General features: G+C 36.7%; 1 protein-coding gene across 2 annotated transcripts in view; it reads right to left on the bottom strand.

Moving 5' to 3' along the window:
• lmgA (anaphase promoting complex subunit lemming A) overlaps positions 1-12952 on the bottom strand; it is a 176510-nt gene extending 163558 nt beyond the window's left edge. The window contains exon 1 of one of the 2 annotated variants that reach the window (XM_081758261.1): positions 12795-12952. In XM_081758261.1, coding sequence (XP_081614387.1) covers positions 12795-12813 — 19 coding nt within the window. In that variant the 5' untranslated portion in view covers positions 12814-12952. The remainder of the gene's footprint in view (positions 1-12794) is intronic. The other variant, XM_081758260.1, reaches the window with a different exon arrangement.
• Between the last annotated feature and the right edge of the window lie 1056 nt (positions 12953-14008).

Here is a 14008-nt window from a genome sequence, read left to right as displayed (position 1 = left end):
ATGAACAAGTATATTTCGTACAGAAAAGTTCTTAGTGTGTCTTTTCACAGTTCACAGAGCAGAGTCCGTGCTGAATAGTGCGTCAATTAAAGTGAAATAAAGAAAAATAGATGCGTTAACAAACAAAACACTAAATTATCCAAACACAGCAGTTAGGCTGAGGCACAAGCTATGCATTCTGAGTGGAGAGCAGCGATCACAGGAGTGAAAGAGTGTTTGGCTGTTCTGGGAAGCGGACTGAGTGGCTTAGTGGTTAAGCATGGGCATGGTATGACGGAGATTCTGGGTTCTAATTCTGGTCCAGTCAGTCACTTTTTCACTCTCTGAACGTTATTGAATTCGCACCTACACAGGGTTTGGTGTGTAAAAATGAGTTTAAATCGGTTACTTCCTCCTTTCATTAATATATAATAAATAAATCAAGTTCTAAACTATTACGACTTAAGAAAACTGTAAGTACCGGTAAAATACACTTTAGAAACGCATTTTTTACAAATTATTTTCGTTTGTAGAGTTGAAAATTCTAGAAGGAATGGTGTTTGTTTGATTGCGATACGTTCAGTCATTAGCACATAACAGAGGAAAAAAAGACATTGTGATGACGTCATTTATGGGCAAGCTGCGAGAGCAGGCTTCCATACATACAGTGCCAAGAATTTCGTTTGTGAGTTGTGCGGTGGTACGTGCTGAAGTGCGATTTCCTTTTTGCAGAACTGATTGCAGACTTAGAAATGTCATCTGCATGTATAAAATAATATCTGATGGTGGGCTGCACAAAAGTTTTTATAAGATTATAAAACGTAGTTTTTCCGAAAAAGCACAAGTTCAGCGTTTTACAAAAGAAACTAAATTTTCGAAACCAATACCATTAAAATAGATGAAGAACGAGATTGCTACGGCTCTTAAGTACCTTATTTTAATCTTGGTTCCGATTCCCAAACATAAGTATTTCTATTTTCACATTTTGTTGCAATTTTTAATGATGACCCTATAATTTTGTGCTTCAAGGTATGTACAGGAGCGCGACATATGTGGCAAAAAATGAAATAACATTTGTAAAGTTTGCGAGAATACGTAAAATACTTTATCGGTTAAATTTGTTTTATTCGTATCGCTCTCCGCGGAACTCCCGTCACCCGTTTCCTCATCAGTTTGATACAGAAAAATTAAACGATGAATCAATGTCCTGAGGAACACTGTCATCGTCAATGATTCTTTCTATAAGACGTTATATTTCACTCCCCAATTCACATTGTATAGAAGTTGTATTTACATTTATTTCTAAAACAGTACCTTCAGAATCATGAGTGTCATCGTCGCTATCAACCTCTAATGCCCCGTCTTGACTACAACCGTCAATTGCGTCTTGTACGATATTTTTACGCTGGTAACTGGACATAGATCGGCACTTGTTCTATGGCTCGGAATCTAAGTTTTTCAATAATACACTTGGAACAGCATTCTTTTTCAGTTTGCGTGTAAATAATTCTGCTGGCATTAGCTTTTCTTTCAGTAAACGTGACTGCTCGAAGTCGGACTTTCCAAGATATTTGGAACAAACACGAATGCTATTATTTGGCGCTAAATTTTGTCTATTGAATTTCTTGAGCTACAATTTATATCGATCTGGTGATTTCTAACGAGTTGGAAACGTGAAAGAAGTTATTTTATGTCCCTCAGCTTTAATCGCACGAGAATTGCAACCGAAAACCACAGCATGTGTTAGGCATTTTCTACCTCACTTCACAGACACAGCACGCACTGTAGTAACACGTGTTTTCTACTTCGCACCAATATTTCTTTCAGAAAAAAATGTTCCCAGGGGCACATATTATTTTCACATAGTACTATTCTATATTATAGACGTATTATTTTGGTCCCCTCCGGGGGGCACTATCAGTGCTCCGGAGGACAGTGCCTCACCCAAAAAAATGATTGGAAGAAACACTGCTTCGCACGACACTTCGTAATCACTGCTATCTATTTTTTATAGTAATGTTGTAGAAAAAACAACAAAAACGTCCCTCAAGAATTCAACACAAAGCAAGACTGCTAACGAACCCAAAACAATCTACTAAATCCCCTGTGAGCGAGTGGTTGCTGACTCACATTGAATTCCTCGCTTGCCCACATGTGACGTCAGCATTTGCGATTCATCAAAAACCAACGCCTATAGAAGATAAACAAGACGGCCAATCAAGAATTAACAAAATACGTGTCTGTTATTTTTTAAAACTCTTTGTATTGCATCGAAATTGTTTTTAATTCGAACAGCTCCTTTAAACAGTTTCAGTGTACTCTGCCATTGTGAAACCAATGTTTTTCTTTCACGGAAACTCGTGTGTTGTAGAGTTAATAAAAGATTATTACTAGTCTTTAGTTCTTAATTCTTTCTGTGAGTAAAATATTAAAGAAATTCGAAGAAAACAACTGGTCACCTTCCACATTTTAAGCCAAGAAGCCTTTGAGAATAAGTATGATGCACAAATTAAATGTTAACACTGAATGAAAACTTTTATCTTGTGCGTAGATACTGGAATGAATTCCAGGGTAGCTGTAGTTACACTTAGAAATAATTATTCACTAATGTGTGAAGGTACTTCTGTTTTAGAGCTCAGTTCAGTATAATGAGTTATTCAGCGTAACACTACGCCATTTTTGAAAAAGAATTAGTAGTGTAGATGGTTTTTCCAGGTTTCAAATCATTTTAAAAAATCACATTAGTAATTACAATAAATGATTCGATTTACCAGGAGTGGCATAATTGCCCCAATTTGTAATGTTACGGGGCAATTACGGCAGCGTTCTCTTTTAGCAAGAATATAAAATTTGAAGAAAAAATGTATGAGGACAAACCTTACTGAAACAGCTTAAGATTTGCTGAATTTGGACGTCTTTGTAAACACCTGTGACATAGATACCTACACTACGGCAGAAGAATGTCTTTTTCGATGTTAATGCAATGAAGAGGACTTTTTTTCCATGACCATAAATGGACATGAACAATTTATAGCAGAAGGCAGTGAAATGGCAAGGAAAATGTACGAATGGGTTTCTAGGTATAAAGATGAACTTTTCCCAATAGATCCGGACCTAGATATTGATTGTGAAGTCGCTGGTTACGTTGTGCTTTAGCAAGTCTCTTAATGCAGCTGGCAATATAGGTTGTTCATTCACATTCTCCAAAACATAAAGAGTCTGTAAATGTTTCATATAAGTCGAGGCCTAAGAGATTTAAAGTCTCTTTGTCAGTTTTCGTAATTAAATCCTTCTTATTTGTTTCTGTAGAATAAAATAATAATGATAGTTGTTTTTGGTGTCTGGCGTTTCTACTCATAACTTCCTTTCTGATAGATACAGAAAACATTTAAGGACATCACTTTACAAGGATTAAAATAGGTTTACAGAAGGTTGTTCACTGTATATCCGACCATTTTAGATTCGGTGCTGCCATCTGCCGTATTATGTTGATCTATGGGCTCGTTGTGTCTGATCTTGTACGTGTGTGAGTGTTATCAAATGGCGCCGAAAATCAATCGATATTGGGAGGGTTACGTAATGGGCCTTTTCCTCGCTACGTTTTTGTACGTACGCATTGTGAAACAGTGTTGGGAGAATTTGTTTCAAATCGGGGTGGCTACTGCGAGAGCTAATGTGGTCTGTTACACACAACAAGCTCCCCTTGCGAAATATTCACACGAAAACCACCAGGAGAAGGGCTGCAAGCAAAGTGACACCCGTGGCGCTAAGAAACATCCGTCGATTGGCGTGCCAAGAAAATCCTCCAACGCAACGTGATATCGGCTACAGATTCTACCTCGCACCGTCAACCGAGAATAAAATAATTCGCATGCGCCCCAGGTTGAAGTGTAGTGGAAGGCCCGTGTACACCACCTGCTACCACGTCAGATCGCCGAACGTAAGACAAATTAAACTATATGAAAAGATTCCAAATGGAATAAAGTTGTCACAATGGATGAACCATATGTCCATCTCACTGCTGGTGGTTACATTCGGGCGATCACATAACGTGACATTGACAGCAACAGGCGCAGCAACTTGTTCGTCAGTGCAAGGAAAGTTTCCCTCAGAGCTTTATGGTTGTTACGCGATTCGGATATGTTGATATTACGCAAGGTGAACAAGAACGTACACCGTCTGGACATATTCCATAGAAACTACAGTACAAAAACCACAAACCAACCTCATAAAAAATACTAAGTGGCAATACTAAAAAGGGTGCAGGTGTAGTTTTGGCGCACCACATTTTGGAAGATTTACATGTAAAATTCAATGCTTTGCATGAAAAGACATGTTTATAAGGAACATATTTCTGCAAGCGACAGAATTAAATACAAAGTAATACAGCTGTATTTCTGGTTTACAAGCGTAAGATTACTAGTGTAAAATCATTACAAGTGCTTTACCGCGCAGAAAATGAGTGCAAATGAAAGATGGCTCTATTGAGTAATTCCATTTCAAATCGTCCGGGGAGGTCCACACGACTGTCTCAGATTCAGTTTATTTTTCAAAATGAGAAACTACGTACAAAATTATTAGACCCATATTTTTTCTTTTTGCTGAAAAAATTTATTCTTCGATATACAGCCTTCCAAAATGGCGGCCCTCCTCTCGGATTGCTCAAAAAACTGAAAAACATGTCAAATTAAAAGTCTTATTGTAGGGAAACAAGTGTACTTAGTAACATAATCGCAATACTAGGAAGAATATAAAGTAGAGTGTTTCAGTGGAGGGGCAAAATTTATCTGTTGGTCCAATAGGAATCGGGCAATTCACTTGCAATGTTGCCAACTTTGGTGAAAGATTTGCTAACGTCAAAAAGTTTATTTCTCTCCTTACGAGCCATATTAACCATCTGGTTCTAGTATCGAAATTCTTACTGGATAAGATCTCTTGAAAATGTAAAGGACTTATGTTTCTGATTATTACATCCTACGTTATAGTATAATGAAAACCTGAAAAATTCATTAAGACACCATGTTTGGCCGCCATTTTCTCAAAAACGCCACCGTCTAAAAGTCTGAATTTTTTTTATAACTATTGGAGAAGTACCTAAGTATTTAACATCCGGTAACCGTTCATGCGGCTGCAGCCCGTAATGTTCGCTGTTAATTACTGAAATTTCGATTTTTGTACATGGAATGTAAATATTTCCTATGGAGATTTAAGTCCTATATACAAGGCAATTTGAAAAGCGGTATGACAATTTTGAGAGTTGAAACCTGACATCAAATCAAGTAGAAAAGCTCCTGTAAACATCAGTCGAATTCCGTTTCGCTTTCGAGTCACAGGGTTTCCAACTCGGGACCCAAAATCGGCTCGCGACAATGGAAAATAAAGTATATATATATATATTTCGCGTTAAATCAGAAACTATGCGTTAAAGTTATGATGAAATTCAGAAAGTTGATTTGTATCAATATGATGATTTTTTATGTGCGTAAGGGCGATGCAATTCGGTTGGTAGTGTTGCGAGCTTGGTAGAACTTTTATTTGTTTCCAAATGACACTACATGTTTTTTATTTGATATTTGGAGTTCACTAATGATTGTAAACATCATATGAAGCACAGTTTTTCACAGATCACCACAGTTTTCGAAAACTTACATGTATTTCATTAAGAGGTTTCATTTTGTGCGTGATTGATAGTTTGAAACATTGAGTGCGAATTTCACTTGATGTTTACCATCATTAGTAAAACCAAAATATCGAATAAAAACCATGTCTGTGTAATTTGTAATAATAATAAACAATAATAATATAATAAGAAGAATTTTTTTTTTTATCATTGCCGAACCTCTCGTAACTCTACGCATAAAGTTCGTACTTGTTCAAGAAGCTCTGCTGCAACCACGAAACCGTTTGTTACGTGATTCGGTGTCGTGAAAATCGTCTTAGTGTTTTTTGGATCCATGAACACTGTTATCACTAGTAACATGACATTGTAGTGCACTAATTAGTTCTCGTGTGAATAACAATGGAGAAGTTCTATTAGATTAAGGACCTATTAAATGTGTTGATTATGCTAAAAGGCACAAGAGAAATGTGTACACAAAGAATTCTCATCAAAAATTTTATCTTGCTGTAAAATATGCTTATATATAGATTGCGTATAGCGTGTCTACCCAAACGTAGTATTAGAGGAGGAGAATTATTTGTGTAAAGGGTGCTTTGAATATTTAATATCAAGAAATTGAAAAAAAAAAAATGAAATCTTAGAGTTTAACGTCCCACGGTTATGCCGGTTAGGCTAAAGGAGACGGTGATTATGAGAGATGAGTGAAATGGTGGAATGAAGAAAGTGGGAGGAAACGGGAGAACCCCGAGAAAACCCACGAGCACGGTGTTTGTCCACCACAAAGTTCACTTGGCGAGGGCTGGGATCGAACCCGGGACCCCAAGCACCAGAGGTGAACGCTCTACCACTGAGCCACCGCGCCCCCCATCAAGAAATTGAATGTGTGTGTGTGTGGTATTGATGACCACGGAAGAAAGTATAAAGATGAAACTACACCAGCAATATGAAGAATTTGTTCCTCTGAATGTAGATCTGGAAACCCCTAACCAGACCGTTAACGTACTGAACATGAATGTGTCGCCATTAAAACGACCGTCATCGGTGAAATTGAGACGGTCCCTTTCCGCTCATGTATAATTGTTTATATTAGTATGAGATCGTTGGGATCTGAGGACCCAAAATGGCGCCCTTCGAGTTCGATCCAAAGCCACATCAAGTGTTCGTTTATAGTCCTCGCTGTGCGCGAATGTGCTGCCACCATGTGAGAAAAGCTAGAATAAAAACAAACAAATATCAAGTATTTTTTTTAAGAAGAGAAAATTTAAAATTTCAAACTAGATTTATTCAAGTAAGTAGTTGTAATTTAAATATTTTTACTTTAATCGTAATTATTTTACCACATTTAATAGGTGGATAAGCATGTTAAAATTTTAAAAAAATCTCCCGGTAGTAAATCTACCAATTGAAAAATAAGGGGGGCGAAGTGAAGCTATCCTCGCCGGTAGGGGATAGCGTCCTTTTTTTTTTCCGCATCATCATGAAGTGGTGAGAGCGTCTTAGCCAACTCAGGGAGAAATTTCTGACAAAATCCACTTAACCGCAGTGTAATATGTAAGTCAAACTTATTAGTAAAACCAAAACCGGTTGGTGGGAGAAAACCTGAAGGACAGCTATGGTTTGAGTGTAATAATTCGATCAACTACGACAAAATTGACAACTCCCTCTTGCATGGTGAGGATGCACGTGCTTCACCCATAATGGATTAGTTTGCAGTGGATAAGGTTTGAACGTTAGTTTCCAGGATTACAAGGTAACATCAATGCTTTTTTTTTATTTATAATGCGGCTGGAGTAAATCTAGAAGATAAATTGTAAATCCGGAAGGGCCATGTGACTCGGAAGATTCCAGGCGTAGGGGAAGTGACTGCTGCCGTCTAAATTTAGTTTCGGACGAATTGGCTGATGTTTTATAAACCGTGACAAACCTTAAAAATTGGAACTATGAACTAAATTCTTGGTTTTCGAAAATTTATATTTTTTTTTATATATATATATATCAGATAAAAAGGGGGGAGCAAAGATAAATTAATATATACGCCTGCTTATTGTAAATTGTTTCTACAATGATAAAAATAACATTATATGAGTTTCTTTAGAGTAATGGAATTTAGAAACATGATTGTTTAAAGTAAATCTTTCCGGTCAAGCATGGGTCCCCAGTCGCCTGGGTGATAGAATTCGTCCTTCCTCTCCCTTCATTTCCACTTCCACTTGTCTCTGTTGGAACTTCAAATATCAAAAATCTACGCTTAGCTTAGCACCTCTCCATATCAAATCTTCGTTCAAATCTCTTCCGTTTTGTGTGAATTTATTTCTTTGTTTGTTAGTTATAGTAGTTAGGTTAGTTTTAGTATTGTTAACTATTGTGTACCAAAATCTGAAATTGGCTCTGTTGTTTGTGGTTAATAGGACCCTTCTAGTAAACTTTAAATATGGGATTATAAACCGGGGGTGATGTTTAGAACGTTCACTGCTTTCTCTCTCTATCCTGCTGGCATGTTGTTAACATAAATGCTTGTGATAATGGAATTACCTGAAGCTTGTCCGCTCACCCTGTAACTTAAAGAAATATTTGGCAGATACGATCAGTAGCTAAAAATTTGTGCTACACAAAAGTGACACTAGAGAAGTTGCGATTTAATGAGCCATGGGCAAAGAAATAGTTAAATATATGAAGAAAGTGTGTATTTAGAGACGTGTTGCGCCTGAGATAGACAGGTTGCCCGCTCGAAGGCAGATAATATTTTATTTCTTCAGTGTGTTTATATAGGCCCGGCCATTCTCTATCTCCACCGCTGCCACTTTCATAGGGTGTTCAGCCATTAGGAAAGCTGTTGGGTGAAAATTGTATTCAGTTTGTGAACCGATTTAATAAGTATGCCGTAAACCTTTGTAATAGTTATTTTGTATTCCTGATGTATGTCAGCAGGCGAAAGAAATGTTACCACCCCCCCCTTCCTTTCGAATGATGTAATAGTGTTTAAAAACAATTGTAAAATTTAATACTAAATTGTGACGAAATTGAGTTCAGGCAACATAACAATTTTTTTTTTTTTGGTCAACCCAATATAAACAGAACTTGTAATTTTGTACTATGTAATTCTAAATTTCCAAAATGCAAAAATGTACTTGCACTAAGAATCGGATTGACGAAACAGAGTTTATATTGTATGAAACTAAATATAACCTGAACTAAATCTTTTTTTTTTTTTTTTTTTTTTGGAAACTTAAGAGGTGCATTAAAGTAAATGTTCTGTTCGCGTAGATATTGTCGTAAAGGTAGGTTTGGTGAAGACAAAATTTGGAATTAGGAACATAATTTGGAACTAAATTTTCAACCTAATTATACTTTTTTTTTTTCCACTTGCAATGTATTTCAGTCTTTTCCTCCCCGTGCGGGAAGGGGAGCTCTGTCATTGTAGTTTCATTTTTTTTTCTTTCTGTTCTAACAATAAATTTAGTTTGTATTGTATGAAGTAGTCGTCATTGTGTTATGAGATCTGAATATCCCTTAGTTATAAGCTCGATTAACAATATTGGCAAGTGGTCTTCAAAACGAAAGAATTAAACTTTATAGATATTATCAACAGTTACAGTGCTTCTCGCGGTGGTCTCAACAGGAGAAAGATCCTGATTCGAAGTATAGTTTAATTTTATTTTATTTATTTATTTTTTTTAAATCTTCCTTTCTTCATTATTGCAGATGTTATTTTATTTCTCTTTTATATTTTAACTTAAGTTTTTTTTTTTTTTTTTTTTTTTTTTTGTTGTGCAAATATAATTTAAGTTACGGTTGGATAGCCTGGAGTACCTTCAGTACCCAGGAGAATATTCAACCTAGGCCAAATTCTGAGGAAAGGAAGAAAGCGAAATAAACCGTTACAAAATCTAGACTATGGCGAAGGATTCATCTCTCAAAATTTTTTATACTGCCTTTCAAATCGCCTTGTGTACAGGACAAAAATAATCATCCTCCTCTAATAGTACGTTTGGGCAGACACGCTGTACGCAATCCATATATTTTATGGCAAGATAAAATTTTTTCCGTACACAATCCTCAAACCATAATCAACATATTTAATACGGTCCTTAATGCAATAGGACTTCTCCATTGTTATTCACAGAAACACTGTAATTAGTGCACTACAGTGTCATGTTCCTAGCTGTAACCATGTTTATGGTTCCAGAGAACACTAAGACGATGTTCACAACACCGAATCAAACCTTCTTGTGGTTGGAGCAAACCTTCTTGAACAAGTTCGAACTTGATGCGTAGAGTTACGACAGATTCTGCAATTATAAAAAAGAAATCTTCCTCTTCTTATTATTATTACTGAGAACTTATACAGACGTAGGCCTAGTTTTTATTCGACACTTTGGTTTTACTAATGATGGTAAACATCAAGTGAAATTCACACTTAATGTTTCAAACTATAAAATAACGCACAAAATAAAACCTTTTAATGAAATACATGTAAGTTTTCGAAAATTGTGGTGATGTGGGGAAAACTGTGCTTCATATGATGTTTACAATCATTAATGAATTCCAAATATCAAATAAAAAACATGTAGTGTCATTTGGAAACAAACAAAAGTTCTACCAAGCTGGCAACACTACAAACCGAATTGAATTGCCCTTACGCACATAAAAATCACCATATTGATACAAATCAACTTTCTGAATTTCATCATAACTTTAACGCATAGTTTCTGATTTAACGCGAAATACATTCTTTATTTCCCATTGTCGCGAGCAGATTTTGGGTCCCGAGTTGGAAGCCCTGTAACTCGAAAACGAAGCGGAATTCGACTCATGTTCATAGGAACTTTTCTACTTGATTTGATGTCAGGATTCAACTCGCCTTGACGATTTGAAATGGAATGGGTCTATTAGATGCTAGTTTGCAACAGGGGCACATTCCTGCACAGTGTAAGAATCTGTATGTTACGTTTACAAGTGAAGCGCTACTACTATGAAACCACAAGTGCTATTGAAACTTGTATCATTGCCAAAACCTACTTCTTCCACTACCCACGACTGCGCGCATACCCCTTCGGACGCACTTCCGCGAGGACCCACCAGCCTTGCCATACCCTGATCTCGTTAGATAGCACCCATGCTTTTTAGTGGCCACCTAGCACAAGTTGGTTTGTTTTTTTGCACTATAGCTTTCATGCTACACTTATGATAGCCATATTTAGACGGAAATCGCAAAAGAATTGCAATTCTTCAACAGTTACTTCTTGTGGCCCCCTTGAATTTTATCTATGCCAACTGAGATATTTTCACTTCGCCCAGGGGAAATCTTGGGTTCACTCGAGCAGACGGTTTTACAGAAAACAAATTTTATAGGTAAAATATCTATATATATGTGAAACACTTTTCGTAAAAGAAGTAGAGAGAGAATATAAGAAATTTCTGTCATTAGATATCATATTGAAATACAATTTGAATGGCAGTGAACGCATTCTAACTATAACTATTTAGTGAAGCGGAAGAATACAAGAATGCGAAGAAGGTGGAAATAAACGGCGGGAATGTTCTGTAGCAATGTGTTAGCAATGGACATATGCGATGAATATAATACAAACATACGATTTTATTACAAAGAATTGTGCGATAAAGAGCGTCATATTATAAAGATTGTGCAACGTTATATTATGTTGAAACCTAAAATCGACTGTGCGAAGTGTGGAAAAGAAGTAAAAATTCAAAACAGACGAATTTCTTCTCGCAGCGGGCCATTTGTAACAGGGAAACCAGTAAAGCCATTTTGAAGGTAAGAATTATTACGACGATTTAAGTGTCTTTGAAGGTGAAAATTATTGCGGATATTTTATGTACCTTACCACTACCCCCGTTTATGCGTATGCCCCCGTCGCTGACGCACCAGCTCCATACACACGCACCCCCTCGCTCCGCTCCACATACACTCGGTTAGGTAGCATTTGTGCTTCATAGTGGCCACCTAGCACAAGTTGGTTCATGGTTCATGCACTAACACCTCAACTTAGTGCATGTTCTGCAAAAAGAAACCTTATAATGCAATAAATGTGTGAAAATCTTTAGAACTGTTCGAGTAATGTCGAAATCTTTTAGGGGCAATAAGAGGCAGATTAGTGAAAGAAATGTAATTTCTCATTTCTTTCTTGTAGTGCACCAAAATTCACGCACGCTAAAAAGCACGAATGTAATCTAATCGAGTCAGTACACAGCAAAGCAAAAATGAAAAGAAATCTTTAAGTTTAACGTCCCACCGTTATGCCAGTTAAGCTAAAGGAGACGATGATGATGGGATGCTGGGCCCATATGTCAGCAGGGCATCCCCAGGGAGAAGGCGCGTTAGTGACGGTAAACGAGTGAAAACACATGGGTTTTCGTAGTGATATGAGTTCCTATAGCACTTGAAACTGTTTCACACTAGTAGTGCTACACTTGTAAATACAAAATACAGCTGTATTACTCACTACGTAGTTCTGCTGCCTGCAGAAATTTGTTTGTTACAAACATGTTCTTTAATTCAGAGAATTGAAGGATATAGTATACGTAAGACCGTCTGAGTTCCAGAAGAAGCTGGACGCTCATACTTTTAGGGATTATTCATTGAGTATCTACGAACTTAGAAAGGGGGTAACAAACCCACTTTCATTTACTTATCCACTGATACGAAAATAAAAAAGACCGTACCTATTTGCCCTTGTACTTTATATGCTATAGCGCATTACATTATATGCAACAAGGATTTTGGTCTGCATCATGATATAAATTTAAAAATATTTAACATTTTTCGAATCGAAATCAACAAAATTTATTCTAGAAAGTAAAAATAGAATGTTAAGCACATATAATGAAGACAACGCAGTGATTTAATTTGGTAACGTATAAATATATAATATGAAGTATCCTCGCGCACGGAAGACAGGGGGTTCTCATGTATACTATTACCGAATTGAATTTTACCTGTAAATTTCACAAAATGTGGTGTTCATAAACTTGACCAGCACTCAATTTTATCAATATTATATCTTATTTCGTATAATAAATAAATAAAATAGCAATTTCTGTCAGTTTAAAGAATCGTGTCAGTTCCTTGTTCTGAGGGAAAAGTTTAATAATAAACAGGTTCCATCTCCATTCCAGAGCTGAATGTAAGACGTCAAACAAAAATACTCACACGAACACACATTACACTTACCCCGTATAGTTACTTTCATTCTATGATGGTTTCGGTAGATTCACGTTCATAACATTTTAAATTATACTATTCTCCGACACTCACTATACTTCACCACAGACCGGTTGTCATACTGTAAATTGCTGCCCTCTACAAACTTGTACGGAAACTACAAATGAAAATATGTTGACAACTGCGAAGCATAAAGCGCCTCTCTCTCTCTCTCTCTCACACACACACACACACACACACTCATTGATTTGCTAATAGTTGCTGTGAATAAATACGTAGTATTTTGCTCTGGCTCGGATTTCAATGTAGTGAATTCAGTGGCGGAGTCAAGGGAGGGCCAAGGGGGGCCAGGCCCCTTTGCTCAAATTCTTGATCCCCCTTATAGTGGCCCCCCCCACACAAATGATGCTATTATAGGTCGACAAACGGTGAGTTGCCAGTGGCTACAAGTGAAACTACTTCCAAAACATCTCTCGACAACAAAGTTACGAACTGCAGAATACCGTTGCGTTCCGAATAAAATAGCTCCACTCGTTTTAGTTTGTAGTACGGGAAGATCTAATTCATGGATATCTGTGGGGTGCTTGCATTGACCTCCCCACCTGGACATTCATTTTAACCTCTGTCCATTATCTAGTTATCTCCTTTGTTTTTTGACAAACAACCAGAAAAATATAAAATCAGTCGGCATTGTCATTCGCTTCAATATTGAAAGTCATACTAAAATATGGGGCCGCGGTGGCTCAGTGGTAGAGCGTTCACCTCTGGTGCTTGGGGTCGCGGGTTCGATTCCAGCCCCCGCCAAGTGAACTTTGTGGTGGACAAACACCGTGTGCGTGGGTTTTCTCGGGGTTCTCCCACTTTCTTCATTTCATTCATTAATCATCATCACCGTCTCCTTTAGCCTAACCGGCATAATCGTGGGACGTAAAACTCAAAGATTTCATTTTTCATACTAAAATATGATATGCATACTTACAAATAACATGCACTACAGTAAAACATTACACTTGTGTTGGACGAAAAAAGTCTTCGTACACTAAGTAATTGATTTCCATTGATTATGGTGACATAGAACAAATGCATAGCATCAATTTAATAATTTGGTATTATTATTATTATTATTATTATTATTATTATTATTATTATTATTATTATTATTATTATGAGTTTATCTACCAAACAACTATTTATTGATTAATAAAAATGATTAATCAATTATA

Source organism: Thermobia domestica, chromosome 5, assembly GCF_964235325.1.
Source record: "Thermobia domestica chromosome 5, izTheDome1.hap1.1, whole genome shotgun sequence".
NCBI lineage: Eukaryota > Metazoa > Arthropoda > Insecta > Zygentoma > Lepismatidae > Thermobia > Thermobia domestica.
Note: the sequence above shows the minus strand (reverse complement) of the source record. Positions and strands in the feature narration are given on the sequence as shown.